Genomic DNA, 18,877 nt, shown 5'->3' with positions numbered 1-18,877 from the left:
AATTACCTCCAACTTGATGACAGCTTCTTGATGATGTGATTATTTATTCTGGAGAAGTTAAAGCATCACATTCTTCACAAAGAAACAGCACTCAAACACCTGAATATGTCTGGAACCAGGGACGTTCCCGACAGTAAATCTAAATGATTAATTGGTGCGTCACAGGATTACACCCACTGATATCTACTCAGCCAGCATTAGCCCTGCTTTCTGACACTTTGAATTCAGAGCCACAGCTTCTACAGCTCACTGAGGCCATGCTGACACAGTCATATTAGCTGCTGGCTGTTTCATCAGTAAAGCTTGTGCAATGAATCCAATCACTTTAGCTTTTAAATCAGGCACCGCTGCAATGAAAACTGCATTAAAACACAGATCTCAGAACAGAACAGACTCTGACAGAAAGTCTGTCGCTTTTTATGGCCGATTTAATCTGAAACTGAACAAAAACTGCTCCGACCCAGTTCAGCTTCAGTTACCATGGTGGTCTAGCAGGTTAAAAGAGAGACGCCTTCATGACGCTGAAACCTCAGAGCTCGCTGAACCGTTACTCTCACTTGGTAGTACCTCCCTCAGGTGAGATGGAGGAAACATCTCAAACATGCTGGGCAGTGACCCCCGAGGACCAGAGCTGAGGAACGCTGGTGCACAGAATAAGGTTAAAGCATGTAGATCAGGCTGTATTTACATCTGTGTGTAGATGAAAGCATGAAATATCAATGGAATATTTCACCAAGGGCAAAACTGATGTTGCATCATGTAAGAGGTTAAAGGAGGATCTGTCAGCTCCATCACAGAGAAAACCTGACAGTGTTGGCATCTGATGGTGTGGACAGAAGCACTTTAAACATGTTCCACAGCTGTATTTCACATGGCAGCCATTTTGTTTTCCTCCAGCTGATCAATTCCATCCAAAAAGATCTTCTCTGTTGGAGAGATGCTGCTGACATGTTAAAGCTGTGACGGCTGTGATATCAGCTCAGACTTATCAGAGGATGTGTCGCAGTGCTGCATTCACCACATACAGGAAGTGGGAAAGGGGTCCTCAGGGACAAGCTGACCGTCACATTTCCTCATTTATTCAGGATTCTGGAAAAATCTGACGCTGTCGACAGAAGCTGAGGACACAGTTTGGACTGTTTGATGTGTTCAGAACAATTATCTGTCTTTTGATCTTTGACACATTTTATAATTTGTAGAGTTGTAAAAAAGCCTCATTATGGCAGTTATGTGCTGTGATCTCTGACTGCAGAACACACATTATTTAATGAATTCCAGTAAAAAGGTGATGATTCGATGACTTTTGTGAACATGTGAGACAGAGCAACAAAAGCCAGAAGTTAAACAGTGTAGAAAATACAGTTTAAAACGATGTTAATTATGGGTGCCAATGCCAAAGGCAGGGCACACATATTACTATTGTGAAAACTTATTATTTTTCCGTTTCCGTCACGTTTTTCGGCGCGCTACCCCTCCCGCAGCGAAGGTCCGACTAAAATAAAAAACACATCGCTGCGTGCGCGCCGATAGGCAGAAGTGTGCTTGTATTTATCTCTCTCATTACTCGAAAGGAATAGCGGATAAATGGGAAAAAGCGGGAAAATCGTCAATGGGAAAATGAATGGAGAAGGCCTAAAAGGAGGACATTGGAGGCCTCGTAACTCAGCCATACAGAGTCACACACACATCATTCAAAGTTTGTGTGTGACAGGAAAGACTCAGCTTTAACTGTGGTAAAGGGCTTGTTAATAGCTTATACAGCTTTGACACAATGGCAGCCAAGATGGCTGATGAGGGCAGAGTAAACATAGCAGCAGAAGGGCAGCAGCAGGGTAGCAGCAGGGCAGCAGAAGGGCAGGAGCAGGGCAGAAGAAGGGGAGGAACAGGGCAGCAGCAGGGTAGGAGCAGGGCAGGAGCAGGGCAGCAGAAGGGCAGCAGCAGGGCAGCAGAAGGGCAGGAGCAGGGCAGCAGAAGGGCAGCAGAAGGGCAGCAGCAGAAGGGCAGCAGTAGGGCAGCAGAAGGGCAGCAGCAGGTCAGCAGCAGGGCAGCCAAAATGGTTAAACAGCTTCATGCCAGCTGATCATGAGACAAATGCACGCGATAGCGCGCACTAACTCATATGTTTTCCATTAATCTGAACAGAATAACAGGTTCATGCCAGCTGCTGACGAGACAAATGTGCGCGATAGCGCGCACTAACTCATATGTTTCCACTACTCTCAACACATCAGTTGTGATAACAGCTTCATGGCAGCCCCTGACGACACAAATGACACAAATCACTCATATGTTTTCCATTATTCTGAACAGATCAACCGGGCCTTATGTGTCTAAAGTAGGCAGATTTCACCAGAACAAGCCAGAATCTCATATTTCAGACTGGATTATGATCATATAATGGTTGACCTTCAATTTGACCTTAAACTCTCAGCACATTAACTCAGCAGCTTGGCACCCATCAAAATTTCTTCTGAAATTTTCTAGTTTATGAATATTATTTCTATTCAGAGCATCTTTAAAAATGTCTTCAAACAACAAAGTAAACAGAGACATGAGAAAGTGTCTTTGTATGGATGGTCCAAATGAGTCACTTTCCCACGAGTCCCAACATATTTGATCCTGTTGCAAGTCGGGTCAGACTGAAGAAACTTCTTAGAAACAGCAAACATTGAGGACATAAAGTCATTTCATCTTTACTGAGTCATCTATATGAAGAAGAATGACATAATCAGCTCATGGCTTCACATGAAGATGTAACCTGCAGCTCCTGAACTCTGTTTGATTCCACATTTATCTCTGAAGCTGCTTTGTATGCTGTCTGCACTGACTGTGAAGCAAAAATAAGACAACAGCCACATCTGCAGGCTGTTCTCAGTGTTTACAGCACAATCATTCAGCTGTTTTCATGCATCAACATAACACAGTAATAACAGTGGAGTCATGGTTGTTTCTATTCAGAGCTGCTTACAAGCAGAATGGGATTATTTCTGCTGTCAGCATACAGTGTACAACATCATTTCCAGTAAGAATGTGGCTTTGGAAGATGTTAAAATGACAGAACCAACATGTAAATGATAAAGTGTCTTCCTGTGGATGTTCTCAGATGTGTACAGTATGAACACTGTGATCCTTTCCCACATGTCCCAGTATGTTTGATTGTTTTCCAAGTGAGGGTCAGACTGGAGAAAGTGTCATGAAGCTGTCACCCTTAAAGGATCAATAAAAGCTCTGAATACAAAAGCATTTCAGTGTCATCACTGTGTCATCTCCATAAGTAATGATGAAAGAAGCAAAAGCTTCAGCTGCACCTCCTGAGCTCTACTTTCCATGTTGTCGACACTGACTGTGAATGAAAAGCAGCACAACAGCCACATCTTCAGCTCGGTATTGAAAAGCTGCTCTGACAACATTCACAGCCCAATAAGCAGCACAGTGACAGCAGTGCAGTTGTGTTTGTGTCTCAGAGGAAATCTCCTGTTCCAGCATGTGATCCATAACAACCCATGTGAGTGAAGGACAGACTGCAGCACTGATAAAAATGTCTTTGAAATGAATTCACAGGCATCAGTGTGTCAGTGGAACTGAAGGTGAGCTGTTTGAGAGCTGAACACTGACAGCACTTTGTTTGCATGATGGAAACATGATGAAGAACAACATGACAAACTAAATCTGTCACGTCAGAAGACAGAGTGGGAAAAGAATGAAGGTCAGTAGAACTTCAGCTCCATTATTGAATGGAGTCAAACACGTTGAAGAGTTCAATCAGAGTTGAGGAGCTGTGTGGATTTGTAGTTGTGTATTTTCATCCCAGCTGTTCAACAACAGATAACAGTGTGTGTTACTAAATTCACCACCAAGCTGAATGTGTTTGTGGGAACATGAATGATTTTTAGTCTTTCTGCATCATGTGACCCCATTTTCTTCATCTGCTGTCAGATTCAAATCAAGACCATGAAACCACACAGCAGCTTGAGCTGAGCTGTCAGTCAGCAGCAGCGGTCTTATCTGTGGGCCGCAGGGGCTGATGGGAGCTCTGAGGAGCTGTTAGAAAGCACGTGGCCCTGCTCTGATCTCACAGCTCGTCCTTGTTTGGCCTCGGCTGCATCAGAGCGCCACTTCTCCCCAGGTTCACCAGAGGAAACACCACTGCACAAAATGCTTTTCCTCCCAGCTGCTGCTCTGTGCTGTCTGTGTTCAGGTGAGTGTTTCCAGCCAATCAGGAGCCAACAAACTCCACCTGGAACAACACTGTCACACTGACCTTCATCTGTCTGACTGTGTCTCCACAGCGCTGGTTGCCATGGCAGCAGAGCTGATTCAGGACCAGTTAACACTGACCAGGAGAGTTGGTCAAAGTGTCTCCTTCAGCTGTGGAACTGACCAGTGTGATTATGGTTATGTATTCTGGTACCAGAAGAAAGAAACAGAAACATTCAGAGTGATTCTTTATATTAACAAAAAAGATGTTGATGTTAAAAAAGTTTTCAATCACACTCAGGAAGATGATTTCTCGGCTGTGAATAAACAGAACGGCTGTGAGTTGCAGATACAGAAAGTTAAACCCGATCATTCAGCCACCTACTACTGCAGCTGTAGGAAGAGAGGCTCCACAGTGAGAAATGATCCCTGCAGCCTGTACAAAAACCTTCAGATGAACAGATGTCAAACAGTGTTTGTGACATGAAGAGAGCAGTAAACCACAGCCCAGGTTCACATATTTCACCTCCATCTCAGACAGAGTCACAAACATACTGAGCTGAGGGAGTTTCTTCTTTACTGCTGTCTTTATTTATTTAAACTTTTATTCAACTTTTTCTTCTTTTCAAAGATTTGTAGTGGAAAATGATCCAAATGAAACTTCAAAACATCCAGTTTCTACAAAGATAGCTCATATACACAGTTCTGTTGGAGTGTTTCTGTACAATCATCATGGACATTAATGTCTTTTCCATTTAGTCACTCAGCAGATGCTTTGATCCAAAGTGACTCACAGGTGAGGAAACAGCATCCCAGTGCAGTCAGAAACCCTGGTCTATACACTGAGTGTTACAGCCATAGAAATCTGTCTAAATGACAGAGTAGAAGTAGAACAAGTACAGAAGTGCAGGTGAGAGCAGGTGAGGTGTGTTCAGGTGTTAGGAGAGGAGGTGTTCTCTGAGAGATGAGTCTTCAACAGCTTCTTGAAGGTAGAGGGGGACGCCCCTGCTCTGATAGCACTTGGTAGCTCCTTCCACCATCGTGGAACCACAAATGAGAACAGTCTGGACTGAGATGTTCTCAATCCAGTGTCATGTGTTGCCATAAAGGCAGCCAGAAAATATGCTGTGTCAGCCTGTAACATTAGGACAGCTTTAAAAGCCTCTTTTATTTGTGCTGTAACATCTCCCACATATCACTGACATGCTTGTTCTGACCTGGTTATAGCTTCCCATCTTCCATGTGTGTTCTGATGTGGAGTGAAGCCCTGGAATGACTGCAGCCATGAGATGAACCTCTCCTCTGACTCAATGGAAAATGACAAGGTATTGATTTTTCTTTAGATTTCTACAAGTTTCTTCAGTCCTGTTTGTGTGTTTTATCTTTAATATTATCCTCTGATTATCTTAACAGGAGCACTTTTAATGCTGACTGTGGCTGTTTCTTCTCCTTAAATCCTCCTTCCCATTAGATCAGATGAAGGCTCCAGTTATTTGAAATGGATGGTAACATTGGGAGACTTTTCTAGAGGGAAAAGTGCGCCTAATTGGAGCCTGGCTCCTGGAGATCGGTTGAAACGGTGGATGAGGGCGGCCGCTGGCAGACAGACGGCCGACTTTTGGTTACTTTCCTTGGTGGAAAAGTGGACCAAGTTGCGGCCTTACTCCCAGAGGTCAGTTGAGGCGGTGGACAAGGGCGGTTTCTGGCGGCCAGACGGCCGATTTTCGGGCACTTTTCTCGGGGGAAAATTGGACCAAGTTGGGGCTTGGCTCCCAGAGGTGGGGAGAGATGGTGGATGAGAGTGGCTGTGGGGAGGTGACTTATGCTTTTATTCATGTCTTGTCTCGTCATTTCCTGTTTTATTTTGAAATATTAACTTCCCTCTCGTTTCAGGTATCTTGCCCTTCCTCCCGTGTCAAGTGTCTGATTGTCTTCCCTGATTCCAGGTGTTTCCACCTGTTCCCCTTGGCTCCTCCTGTGTTCAAATAGTCTGCGTTTCACTTGTCTTGTGCCAGTATGTTGTCTCTGTCCATGAGCTTCACTACCAGCCTTTTCTCTTTCCATAGTGACCACAGCCACAGTTTCCACGAGCCTACAGTGAGCGATCCTCCTGCCGAGCTATCTTGTTTTGTAATTAATGCTAATGTTTCATAGTCACCTCTGTTAGAGAAGCGTTACGTTGGTTAAATCCGCCTCATCAGGAGAGCGTGAGTTTATGTTTGTTATTGTTCACAGCCCTTTATGTTTGATTGAACTGATTAAAGTTCCCCAAAGTGAAACGATTAAATATGGCACACTTTTCATCAGTTAAAAGTGTTCCAAAATTAATTTACTATGGGGCTCCCTTCACCGACTAAAAGTGAAGCAAGTAAATATGGCACACTTTCTATTCGTTAAAAGGTTCGAAAATGCAGAATGCAAAGAAAAGGTTCACTTTGGCACACTTTTGTCGTTGAAAAAGTGTGCCGAATTGGACTAAATTTGCTATTTCCAATGTGCTTCCACTGGGTTTTCTCCCTTCCAGTGTGTCTATGGGTACTAGCCGCCCCTGTTTCCGGACCTGGAGAGGGAGGTCAGGGTTCTGCCTTGGCAATGGTTCGTAGAGACCGAAGGTTCTGGGCTCGTCAAACCCTCCTGAAGAAGTCTGGCCACTACAAGATGGCTGCTGACCGCAGGTTTGCATCTCCTCCTCCTGTTGTAGCTGCTTTCTGTTGCTGCTGCAGAGGAGCTTACATGCACATCCAGAGCAAAATTAAGAACATTTCAGAATAACACGCGGCTAAAAGAAGAGACCAGAACAGACAGTCCAGTTGATCTGAACATGAGAGAAACACATCATGGAGCTGAAATATGATCCTGCTTCATCATGTGGGCTGTTCAGCTCAGCTGACACATTCAACAGCAGACAGGTTTTTGTATCAGTCTCAATCACTGTGTGGAGGATGGTTGTTCTTCATCTTTGGCTCTGGGACTAAACTGTATGTAACAGGTAAGAACAAACATTTATTTTCCTTCAGTTGTTTTATTGTAGAAGTTAAAATGTGTTTAAAGTCAGTTTCTGCTGCTTCAGGCTTTACATGTTAGTTTTTTCATCATTAGTAGAGAATTCATCATGCAGCCATTGTTCCAGAAGAAAAGCTCAATCATTGCTGAAAACATGTTGAAATCTCACTGAACAACTAAACTTATTCTTTATTTCTGCAAATATTAGTGATGTTCCAAAGATTTAGGATCTGATCATCTCACTGATTCTGTCACATCTGTTGTTTTTGGAAGAAAAGATATTTGATGTTTTTCTGTTGTTCAAAAACAAGATGAGATTTAAGCAGAAAAATAATTAGATATTTACTCTCAATCATCATTTAAAGATATTTTAATTTGAAATAAGATGAAGACGATAATTATCAATCATTAAAAATAATTAGAAGTAAATTTTATCCTGTGAGTTAAATCTTTTTTCTAAAAAATGTTAAATTGAAGTAAAAGAGAATAAAACCTGAAGATGAATTTACAGATCAGATTCAGACAGTTTATGCTCAACTTTTAAGTTAAATTTAGATATTTATCATGTTTGATCATCACAGTGATTCTCTAAATTCATAAATTACTGAAAAGCTGTAAAAATAAAGTAAAACATGGTGAATAATATCACGTAAAACTCCTCTGAGTGGAAGTGATGCTCACAGTTTCAGGTTAAAGTGAAATCTAACATATACAGCAGCTCCTAATGTTCTGTATCTGACATGTCTGACAGAAATATAACCAGAAAGATGTGAAAAGATCCATTTTGGAAAGTATTTGGAAATAAATACATGTAGGATCCACATATTGCATTTGAATGTAAAATGATAGAATCATTAATGTTGTTGTATTTTATTCTGCAGGAGATGAAATTAGTGGCTGAAACGGGACATATGTGTTCACTTCATGGTGTTTGTGTCAGAGAGAAAGTTTGAATTCTCCAGAAAAATCACTGACATGATGTGCTGTTCTTTTATTGATTAAAAGACTGAAATATCACACTGAATGCATCGCAGTGCTGGAAGCTGCTGCTGACTGTGTGAATGTGTGTGTGTGCTGCTTGTTGCTGCTGTCAAACTTCAGATGAGCAGGTAGTGAAGCCCGTGGTGAGCGTGTGTCCGATAGCATCCAGAGTCCACCTGGAGGGGAAGAGCTCCCTGCTGTGTCTGGCCTCAGACATGTTTCCTCCTCTGGTCCAGTTCTCCTGGAAAAGACAGAAGAAGAACGGTGGTCTGGAGGAGCTGCCCCCTGCTGAGGGATGGCAAACTAACTTCAAACGGTCGGGACGCTCCGCCGCCATCAGAGCGGTTGATAGCGATTCTCTGCACACGTATAAATACAGCTGCTACGTGGAGCACGAGGGGGGCACAGTGGAGGCCCAAACACAGCAAGGTAATGAAGGCTTGGTGACTGTGTTCAGCAGTGATTCAGCTTCATGTGGAGACGCTGTCAAAGAGAGCAGAGGAGCAGAGGACTAACATTTCTCACTGCAGCTCCAAACATTTTTCTCTTTCAGAGGTTCCTGCTACTCCACCACCAACAGCAGCACCTCCACCACCAACAGCAGCACCTCCGACACATCTGCCTGAAGAAACATCTGCAGCAGCTGATCCAGCAGCAACCTCAGTTCCTCCTCAACAGCCTGTGAAGCTGTCAGTGTCCTTCCAGTCTGAGTGCAGGGTGAAGCTGCTGTGCCTGCTGTACACGGTGCTGATAGTGAAGAGTCTGGTGTACTGCTGTGGACTCTCTCTGCTGATGATCCTCAGAAACAAGGGACCGTCCACCAGCTGCACACATGCTGACTGACTGTTTTCTGCTCGCTGCTGTCATTTAACCCAGAATAAGACTGAAGATAACCGTCTTAGTGTCTAAAGCCTGAGCTTCAGCCTCCAAACACACTTTCAGAGCTGCACACAGTCAACACGAGCGGCTGTTCAGCTGTTTTTTATGAACAAACTGCTCTGATGAGGCTTTATAGCTCAGAGGAATCATCAGGCATTAAAACACATTTCATGATTGTACTGAAAATAACAGCAGCGTCCTCCTTTCATCCACTTTTCATTGATAGTACATCTCATTGCACAGAAATAATGCATGTTTTTGATGCCTGATGCTCAAAGTGTTCAGTTTAAGGCTTTAAGATGCTGATTAACAGCTCTCACACCAGCCTGTGGTTTTCTACTGTCATTCATATCTATTTTCTTTTTATTCTTTTACTGATTTTCTTCTAGTTTTTGTTGTGAAGTGAATATTTTCTTAGTTTCAGGAGGATCATCTTTGATCGTTTATTCTTTTTATAGGACGTCCTGTTTGAAGACTTTTATATTTTTCCTTCACTTCAACAGAAAAGAAACAATCTAAAACATTGAGTTGGATCTGGACATGTTCATATAAAACAGCATAAGATCATTAAAAATACTGGATTTATTTTTTGGAATGAACATGAGTGAAATTATTTGCAGTTTAACTCGAAAAATAAAGATAAAACATGTTGAACCGAAGCAGAAATATTTCATTTTAATGATGTGTTTTTCACAGTTAGTTTAACTTGCTGCAGTTTCTGGATGTTTTGCTATAAAATGTTTTAATAAAATATTAATACAGACATAACTGACGCTGGAATTCTTGAAAGTTACAGAAACCGACCGATGATCAGATCTTGTGTCGGTTTTTATCCGACCAGGTGATTTAGGGGGGAAATGATCAGACTGTGGTGTGGATGAAACTCCCTCCTCAGGCCACATTCATCAGTCCACTTCTGCGGCTGCTTCTAAAGAGTGAGACTTACGCAGAAAACAGACTCAGACGACATGTCGGCGGGCGCTTCGAGCTCAGAGGCAGAAAACATCAAGACCTCAAACACACCACAGAGCAGTGAAACGGGCCGCGTTCAGCCCAGAGAAGCTAAAGTGAATGAATATGTATTAATTAATTAATTGTAATAACACAAAGACACTCGACCAGAGACACCCCCCCACCCCCGAAGGTCATATTAAAGCCAGCAGATCAAAGATGCACAGAGTTATGGGAAATATGTGAATAGAGTTAGACAAGAAGTGTGCAGGCATCATTTATCTGTTCATTTATCTTTCCTTCATCAACCAGGCGGTCGCTGAAGATGTCAAATCTCTTTGTAACAGAGACTCTGTCGAGTTAGAAGCCACAACAACTTAAATATGAAGCTGCAGCAAGAAACATGGACTAAAGAAAACAAGTGTGTGTGAGAAAAGTTTACAGGTCATTATTACTGTTGGCTCGGCTCCGTCTGACTCTGTGTGGGGGGAGTTCACACTTGTGTTCAGCAGCAGATACAAATCAGTTCTCAGAAGACTTCCTGCCTTTCCTGCAGCTGTGTGGGTTTCTGCTCTGCAGCCTCCACACCGTTAGCTGTGGCTTTGCTCTTTAATAACACAATGACAGTTACCGTCTGTGTTCTTCATCTGTGAGAGAAACAGCTCAAACCATCAACTCAGAGCTGAGAAATGAGCCTTGATGGAATAAAAGGAGCAGAAACCTCCTGTTGAACATCTGTTGGTGACCATCAATAAGACAGAAGGTCAAACTCATCTTCTGCTAAATTTCTCCTCTGTAACAAATGTGAAAAGTGTTAAAGTTGATGCCACCAGAGAGTTTTCAGCTGTTCTAAGAAACAATGCAGCCGCCTGTACTTCTGTTCTGGTTGATCAGAGCAACACAAACCACACTGAGACAGACACACAAACCATGACACAAACAGGTCCTGATGTTCGGCTGCTCTCAGCACAAAAGCAGGACGTCCATGTTGCTTCAGCTCCAGTCTCCTTATTTCAGAGGCTGATAGTTGATTAAAAACCTCCTGCAGAGCCGTCAGAGGAGTCTGTTGGTCTCAGTCAGAGCTGAATTTCTATCCAGTTCACCTCAAACTGCTTTGGCCTCTGTGGACCTGCTCTCCACTGGTTTCCATCGTACTTATCAGACAAAGTATTCAGAGTCCCTGTTGGCAGCTTTAGTTCTTCAGCTGCTCTCACGTTTTGTGGAGTCCCACAGGGCTCAGTCCTGGCTCATGTTCTTTGTCATCTCAGCCCGTGTCTTAGCTTTGTTCCACTGATGACTCTGTTCTACGTCTCCTTACAAGTGAAAATCACAACAATGTGGATTCTCTGCCTTCCTGCCTTCCTGCCATTCAGAACCAGACGGCTTCTTATCTCCTGCAGCTAAACACAGATGAGACTGAAGTCCTTTCTCCTGGACCTGATGGCTGTGCTAACAATGTGGCGCTTCACCTTCCACCACAAACAACCAACAAAAAGCACTCAGCTGGAAACTTGGCAGCTGTTTTTGATCAATACCTGAACTTCAAGCAGCACATTAAGGCTCTGCTTCACTCCTGCTGTTTATGGCTGCCCACTCATTCCAGAACTTCATCTCAGATGCTGTTGGTCACTTTGAAATCCTTCATGGTCTGGCTCCACTTTCCATGTCACAGGTCTTAGTTCTGCACCTCCAGCCCTCAGATCAGAGACTCAGCTGTTGTTTCAGGCTCCACAGTTCAGACTTAGAACAAAGGGAACCGGGCTTTTACTGTTTTAGCTCCAAGAACGTGGAACAAACTCTCTGTCAGCATCAGAACAGCTGAGTCAGAGCCAGTTTCAAAGCTTTTAAAAAGCCTCCTGTACAGACCTGGATCTGGAGAATATCTTCTGAGGTCTGTTCTTTCTTTTCTTTAGGAATTCTTTTTGTGGATCTCGTGATGATCAATATTCTTATTAATAAACCCCACTGAGTAATGAGATATATTGTGACATGAGGGAAAGAATCGTGGTGTGATTGAAGATTTCAGAACAAACACAGTTTATTTATCTGTTTATTTTGAGCATAAAAAGCTGTTTATTAAAGAAAAACTGTGTGTTTGTTCAGTTTATTGTGTTACAGTGAAAAATAACCAACCTGCTTCACTCTGTATGAAATATTATAAAGAAACACAACAGCTGAAAAACACTGAAAATGATCCCATATGGACCAAACTGAAAGCAGGTCAGAGATAAAGAATCAAACTTTCCTTCAGAATTTACACTTCATGACAGCAAATATAAATGTGAACATATGTTTGTAAATTCTTACAATAATTCTGTAAAATCTGCACAAACAGAGACATTTTAAAGCCAACAACAACACATCCTCAGTAAGGTTTGTGAATACTGATCAAAGTGATGAATGGATGAGATTTGATGGTGAGAAAAGGCGAGCAGAAAACAGTCAGTCAGCATGTGAGCAGCTGGTGGACGGTCCCTTGTTTCTGAGGATCATCAGCAGAGAGAGTCCACAGCAGTACACCAGACTCTTCACTATCAGCACCGTGTACAGCAGGCACAGCAGCTTCACCCTGCACTCAGACTGGAAGGACACTGACACACACACACAGGAACAGGTCATTCTCCTCAGATCATTGATCAAATATAAAGTCCAAATATAAACAGGTTATTATGAGCTGAAGCTGATTGATGGATTTTCTTTTTGCGTCCACTTGGGGGCAGAAGAACTCCACAACAACTAACTAACTGATCTCTGACATATTATGGTCTGTCTGCTGTTTGGCGCTGAGCAGCTAGTGAACAGTGGCTTTATCACAGCTTGTCTGATGAAGATATTCATGAGTGGAACTTTCAGATTGAGTCCCTAAAGCTGTTGTAGCGCCCTCATTGGACAGTGGAGCTGTCCATGCAGAGAGGCAGCAGGTGATCTTACAGTCAGCTTGCTGCAGAGCTGGCAGGTCTGCTGGATCTCTCTCTGGAGGACAGGAGGCTGCTGGAGCTGGAAGCTCTGAAACAGAAAAGGAGTCAAATGTTTGGAGCTGCAGTGAGAAATGTCAGTCCTCTGCTCCTCTGCTCTCTTTGACAGCGTCTCCACATGAAGCTGAATCCCTGCTGAACACAGTCACCAAGCCTTCATTACCTTGCTGTGTTTGGGCCTCCACTGTGCCCCCCTCGTGCTCCACGTAGCAGCTGTATTTATACGAGCTGTTCTCTTGCTGACGGATCAGCAAGATGGCGGCGGTGCGTCCCGACTCTCTGAGCTCCAGCTGCTCTCCCTCAGCAGGGGGCAGCTCCTCCAGACCACCGTTCTTCTTCTGTCTTTTCCAGGAGAACTGGACCAGAGGAGGAAACATGTCTGAGGCCAGACACAGCAGGGAGCTCTTCCCCTCCAGGTGGACTCTGGATGCTGCTGGGTACACGCTCACCACGGGCTTCACTACCTGCTCATCTGAAGTTTGACAGCAGCAACAAGCAGCACACACACACATTCACACAGTCAGCAGCAGCTTCCAGCACTGCACTGCATTCAGTCTGATCCTGGAAACTACATGGACTCTGATCACTAAACTCCTCATCAATACAGCACAAAGTTCACTACATACACTGTATTCAGCTTCATATCAAACACACTCATCACCTCATGTCACCGTGTGGAACAGGTGGACGTGGTTTATTACAATAAAACTGAGTGATTATACAACTTCTTTCATCTTTTATTGCTCTTTGAAATGAAATATGATGTCAGACACTTTAATATCATGTATCTGTGGCCCTGTGATGAACTGGTGACCCATCCAGGGTGTACCCCACCTCTCGCCCAGTGGCAACTGGGATAGACTCCAGCCCCTCCAACCCTGAATAGGATGGAGCGGCTATAGAAAATGGATGGACGGAAATCTCATTTTCACCAACATTTACTTTGGTCTAATCACCAGAAAACAGAAAATCAGATTTTTTCAATGATTTTTCAGCCGGTTTAAACTTTTCTAAATAAAGACAAATACAACAAAGAGTTCATGTGTGTAAAAGTTTCCGTAGATTTATAACGATCACATCTATGATCCAATTAATGATGATAAAATGATTTAACTTTAAAAAGGACATATTTGACACGTGTTACATATTTACATCCAAATACTTTTCTTCTTTTTATTAAACTTATTTCTTAATATTACACTTTTCTTCTTATTTTTCCATTTTGTTCATCAGTCTTGAAACATACAAACAGAAGAGTTTGTGCTTTAATAAGTTGCCTCATATTGTCTGTCAAAATTTAACTTTCTGACTAAAATATGCGCAAAATTTCCTTCAAACATGTTTCATCTTCAGTTAGTTTCACTTCTTTTTTGAGCTGATTTTCCAGAACAATATTTTGTCTGAAAAAGATAAACATCTGAGCGTGTAATTGTTTCATGGACTTATTTTTAGTTAGAATTGATTTAAAATACAGAAGCACACAGATATAAAATTAATATTTAACATCAAATCTCCTGTAATAAAGATCAAGCAACAGAATCACTGAGATGATCAATAACTAAATATCTGTGACATCACTAACAGTTAAGTTCAGTTGTTCCGTGAGATTTAAACAAATACAACTGAACTGTACAAACAGGTCAAACTTTAATCCCAAATGTGATATAAAACATGTAGAACTTTAATTGTAGTGTTCTGCTTTAATGTTAAAGTCAAATATGGGCTTTAAGTCAGACTTCATATTTGCCTCCAACTACTTTGTAAAACAGATTTTCTCCTTTACTATTTAGATTTATATCAGAAAGGCAAAATAAAACGAAGTGAGTTTGAGCCGTTATACGTCCACCAATGTTTTCTATGAAGATTAATTAACAGCTGTTTACTCCACTTCTATTGTTGATCATTTTTCATCCACTTTTAACCTTCTAATTAACTTCATGTACGGATATATCTAAAAAAATAAGAAGAACAAATGGAACATTTCAAAATCAATCATTAATTATCTTCTAGTGATTTGACATGAAAATATTTCTCAGAAACATTTTCAAACTCGTGCTGAATTATGAAAAACATCAAATATCTTTTCTTCCAGAAACAACAGATGTGACAGAATCAGTGAGATGATCAGATCCTAAATCTTTGGAACATCACTAATATTTGCAGAAATAAAGAATAAGTTTAGTTGTTCAGTGAGATTTCAACATGTTTTCAGCAATGATTGAGCTTTTCTTCTGGAACAATGGCTGCATGATGAATTCTCTACTAATGATGAAAAAACTAACATGTAAAGCCTGAAGCAGCAGAAACTGACTTTAAGCACATTTTAACTTCTACAATAAAACAACTGAAGGAAAAGAAATGTTTGTTCTTACCTGTTACATACAGTTTAGTCCCAGAGCCAAAGATGGGGTATCCTTCACACAGTGATTGAGACTGATACAAAAACCTGTCTGCTGTTGAATGTGTCAGCTGAGCTGAACAGCCCAAATGATGAAGCAGTATCATATTTCAGCTCCATGATGTGTTTCTCTCATGTTCAGATCAACATGACTGTCTGTTCTGGTCTCTTCTTTTAGCCGCGTGTTATCCTGAAATATTCTTCATTTTGCTCTGGATGTGCATGTAAGCTCCTCTGCAGCAGCAACAGAAAGCAGCTACAACAGGGGCTCAGATTCTGGCTCAACTTTTCAATATGTCTGACAGGCACTGAGGCAAAAAATGGGAAGTGATCCATGTTATTTGGAGCTGGCCGCCAGCAAGACACCAGCAGCAGGGAAAAGAAATCATTTAGAAGTCTGGACCGCGTTATTCAGTTAGGAGCCGGCCGAATTTGGTACACTTTTCTCGTGGGAAAAGTGCGCCAAATTGGATTGGACCAAATTCGAGCCTGGCTCCTGGAGGTCTGTGGAGGCGGTGGATGAAGGCGGCTTTTTGCAGAAAGACGGCCGAATTTCAGGCACTTTTCGCGGGGGAAAAGTGGACCAAATTGGAGTCTGGTTCCTTGAGGTCGGGAGAACCAGTGGATGAGGGCGGTTGCTGGCGGCCACACGGCCGACTTTGGGGCACTTTTCTCAGGGGGAAATTGGACCAAGTTGGGGCCTGGCTGCTGGAGGTCGGTTGAGGCGGTGGATGAGGGCGAATGCTGGCGGCCAGACGGATGATTTTCGGGCACTTTTTTCGGGGGGACCTTGGACCAAATTGGAGCCTGGCTCCCGGAGGTGGGGAGAGAGAGTGGATGAGGGATGGCTGAGAGGAGGAAAGTAGTTAGAATTTAGGATACTTTTCGTCGGGGAAAACTGGTCCAAATTGGAGCCTTGCTCCTGGAGGTGGGGAGAAGCATTGGATGGGAACCGGAGCTCCATCGGGTGCCAACGGGAGTGTTTGCCCAACAAAGAGTGCTTATGTGCGAGTGAGGTTGCAAGATCAGGGGTTCTGGAGCCTGGTTCTTTTCCAAAGTACCATGAAGTACCAGGGTGTCACGATTTACGTTCTGTTTCATGTCTTGTCTTGTCACTTCCTGTTTTATTTTGAAGTATTAACAACTCCTCTCGTTTCAGGTAACTTGCTCTTCCTCTCGTGTCATGCGTCTCATTGTCTTCCCTGATTCCCAAGTGTTTCCACCTGTTCCCCTTGGACCCTCATGTGTATTTAGTCTGCGTCTCCCCTTGTCTTTTTGCCAGTATGTTGTCTGCGTTTGAGCATCATTACCAGCCATTGTCTTGTTCCATGTGCCACATCTTCCACGAGCCTGCAGTAAGCGATTCTCGTGCAGTGCTATTTTGTTTGTAAATTATTCTCGTCCATAGCCATAGTTTATTTATTGTAAGGTAAGTTTCATAGTCTTGTTTGTTCCTCCGTTGTGAAGGAGAGGAGATTTTTTGTTGTACCATTCATAGCCACCTCCGATTAGCGGAGAGTTCATAGTTGTTTTGTAACTTCCATAGCTGCGCTCCTCCTCCTCCGCCATAGTTACTGAGGAGAGCGCTTAGGTTTCCATAGCCTTTTCTTTTGCGCTGCCGGGAGATCGCCCTGCATTGCTCTGTTTGTGTTTATTTATTTAAATAAACCTTCTGAACCCAGGAGACCCTGCATCTGTGTCCTAAGTCCCCACGCTTGTTGACACAGGGGCTCTGAAGGGACTGTGTGCCTGAGCAGGAGTGCTTAAGTGTGGCTGAGTTTTCCAGGTCAGGGACCCCAGTTCCCAAACTGATAAAAGTCCCACAAAGTGAAGCAAGTAAAAATGGGGCACTTTTAAGTGATGAAAGTTCCCCAAGGTGAAATAAGTAAATATGGCACACTTTTCAACAGTTAAAAGAATGGGCACTTTTCTGACATTTTTAAGTGTCCGAATTTTCAGCATATAAACGTGGCCGAAAGTGAACACTCGCTCAACTTAAACGCCACCTGGTGTTTATAAAAGATAAAGGTGACGAAAAGTGCACAGGGGGCTCCCAGTCGTAGGTGTCCGGGGGGACCCCAAGACGTCCCCAAGTCAACCCCAACAGGACTCCCCAAGACACGGTGGAACACCGTCTCCAAGTCCACAAAACACATGTAAACTGGTTGAACTCCCATGCACTCTCCACAAGACGGCTGAGGGTGTAGAGCTGGTCCACTTTTCCATGGCCAGGACAAAAACCACACTGTTCCCCCAGTACGCCCCAAAAGACCTTACCAGGGAGGTTGAGGAGTGTGATTCCCCTTGTAGTTGCAACACACCCACCGGTCCCCCTTTTAAATTAGGCGATCGTACACCCCGATCTGCCGGTCCAGAGGCACTGTCCCCGCTGTCCACGCAATGTTGCAGAGGCTTGTCAACCAAGACAGCCCTACAACATCCAGAGCCTTGAGGAACTCCGGACGGATCTCATCTACCCTCCGGGACTTTCCACCGAGGAGCTTTTTGACCACCTCGGCAACCTCAGCCCCAGAAATGGGAGGCCCCACATCCGAGCTCCCCGACTCTGCTTCCTCATCGGAAGGCGTGTTGGTGTGATTGAGGAGGTCCGCGAAGTATTGACATCATAGTATAAGACTGCTTTCCCCTTGGCCCGTCGGTACCCATCAGCTTCTTCCAGAGTCCCACTGGCCAAAAAGGCCCGATAGGATTCCTTCATCAACTTGACAGCTTCCCTCATCACTGGTGTCCACCAGCGGGTCCGGGGGTTGCCGCCACGATAGACACCGACCACCATACGGGCACAGCCCCGGGCAGCCACCTCAACTATTGGGGTACGGAACTTATCCCATTTGGACTCAACACCTCCCCTGCAAAATAATTGAAGCTCTGCCGGAGTTGGGAGTTAAAGCTCCTTTTAACAGGGTATTCCGCCAGATGTTCACAGCAGACCCTCACAAAACGTTGGGCCTCCAAGGTCTCATCGATATCCTCCCCGACCAGTGGAGCCAACTCACCACCTGGTTGAGATTAGCTGAAAGCTCCGCCCCCCTCTCTTCTCACACTGTTCTCAACATAACCACTATTTTTGTAAACATAAAGAATCGCTCTGAATGTTTCTTTCTTCTGGTACCAGTATACATAATCATCATAATCACACGGGTCAGTTCATCCACAGCTGAAGTAGACACTTTGACCAACTCTCCTGGTCAGTGTTAACTGGTCCACAAATGAGAAAAATGATGCTATAAGCACATAAAGAACTTGTGTAAATGCTGTGAGAAACGTGTTGACCATAATGCCCTCACTGTGCACGTGTTCTGTTTCTGAGCTGTAACATGGTACAAAGACTTCACATCAATGTAGGAAGTTTTCCTGCTCCTGTCTCAGTCTCAGTGCACTCTGGATTCATCCTCTGGGAAGCAGAAACATCCACAGGAAACTGATGGAAATCTGTCCAACAAAACCAGCGTCCTGATAAGCTGCTGCTAGA

General features: G+C 43.5%; 3 protein-coding genes across 3 annotated transcripts in view; 2 read left to right on the top strand and 1 right to left on the bottom strand.

Annotated features, from left to right (window-relative positions):
• Nucleotides 1-18,877, top strand: part of LOC140268533 (immunoglobulin lambda-1 light chain-like) — a 51,389-nt gene that overhangs the window by 19,854 nt on the left and 12,658 nt on the right. The window lies entirely within an intron of this gene.
• Nucleotides 4,102-9,417, top strand: LOC140268552 (immunoglobulin lambda-1 light chain-like). Its single transcript, XM_072363463.1, has 5 exons — nucleotides 4,102-4,198; nucleotides 4,290-4,604; nucleotides 7,139-7,186; nucleotides 8,302-8,610; nucleotides 8,735-9,417. The coding sequence occupies exons 1-5, from the start codon at nucleotides 4,156-4,158 to the stop codon at nucleotides 9,022-9,024; spliced, it is 1,005 nt and encodes a 334-aa protein (XP_072219564.1). The 5' UTR covers nucleotides 4,102-4,155; the 3' UTR covers nucleotides 9,025-9,417.
• On the bottom strand, nucleotides 12,048-15,799 carry LOC140268547 (immunoglobulin lambda-like polypeptide 5). The gene is made up of 4 exons (XM_072363460.1): nucleotides 15,359-15,799; nucleotides 13,150-13,458; nucleotides 12,943-13,017; nucleotides 12,048-12,602 (listed from the first exon to the last, which is right to left on the bottom strand). Exons 1-4 carry the CDS (start codon nucleotides 15,489-15,491, stop codon nucleotides 12,454-12,456), a joined length of 666 nt encoding a protein of 221 aa, XP_072219561.1. The 5' UTR covers nucleotides 15,492-15,799; the 3' UTR covers nucleotides 12,048-12,453.

This window comes from Leuresthes tenuis, unplaced genomic scaffold (genome assembly GCF_036924035.1).
Source record: "Leuresthes tenuis unplaced genomic scaffold, fLeuTen1.0.hap1 SCAF_14, whole genome shotgun sequence".
Taxonomy (NCBI): domain Eukaryota; kingdom Metazoa; phylum Chordata; class Actinopteri; order Atheriniformes; family Atherinopsidae; genus Leuresthes; species Leuresthes tenuis.
The sequence above is the reverse complement of the archived record's forward strand: the minus strand, read 5'-3'. Positions and strand labels throughout refer to the sequence as shown.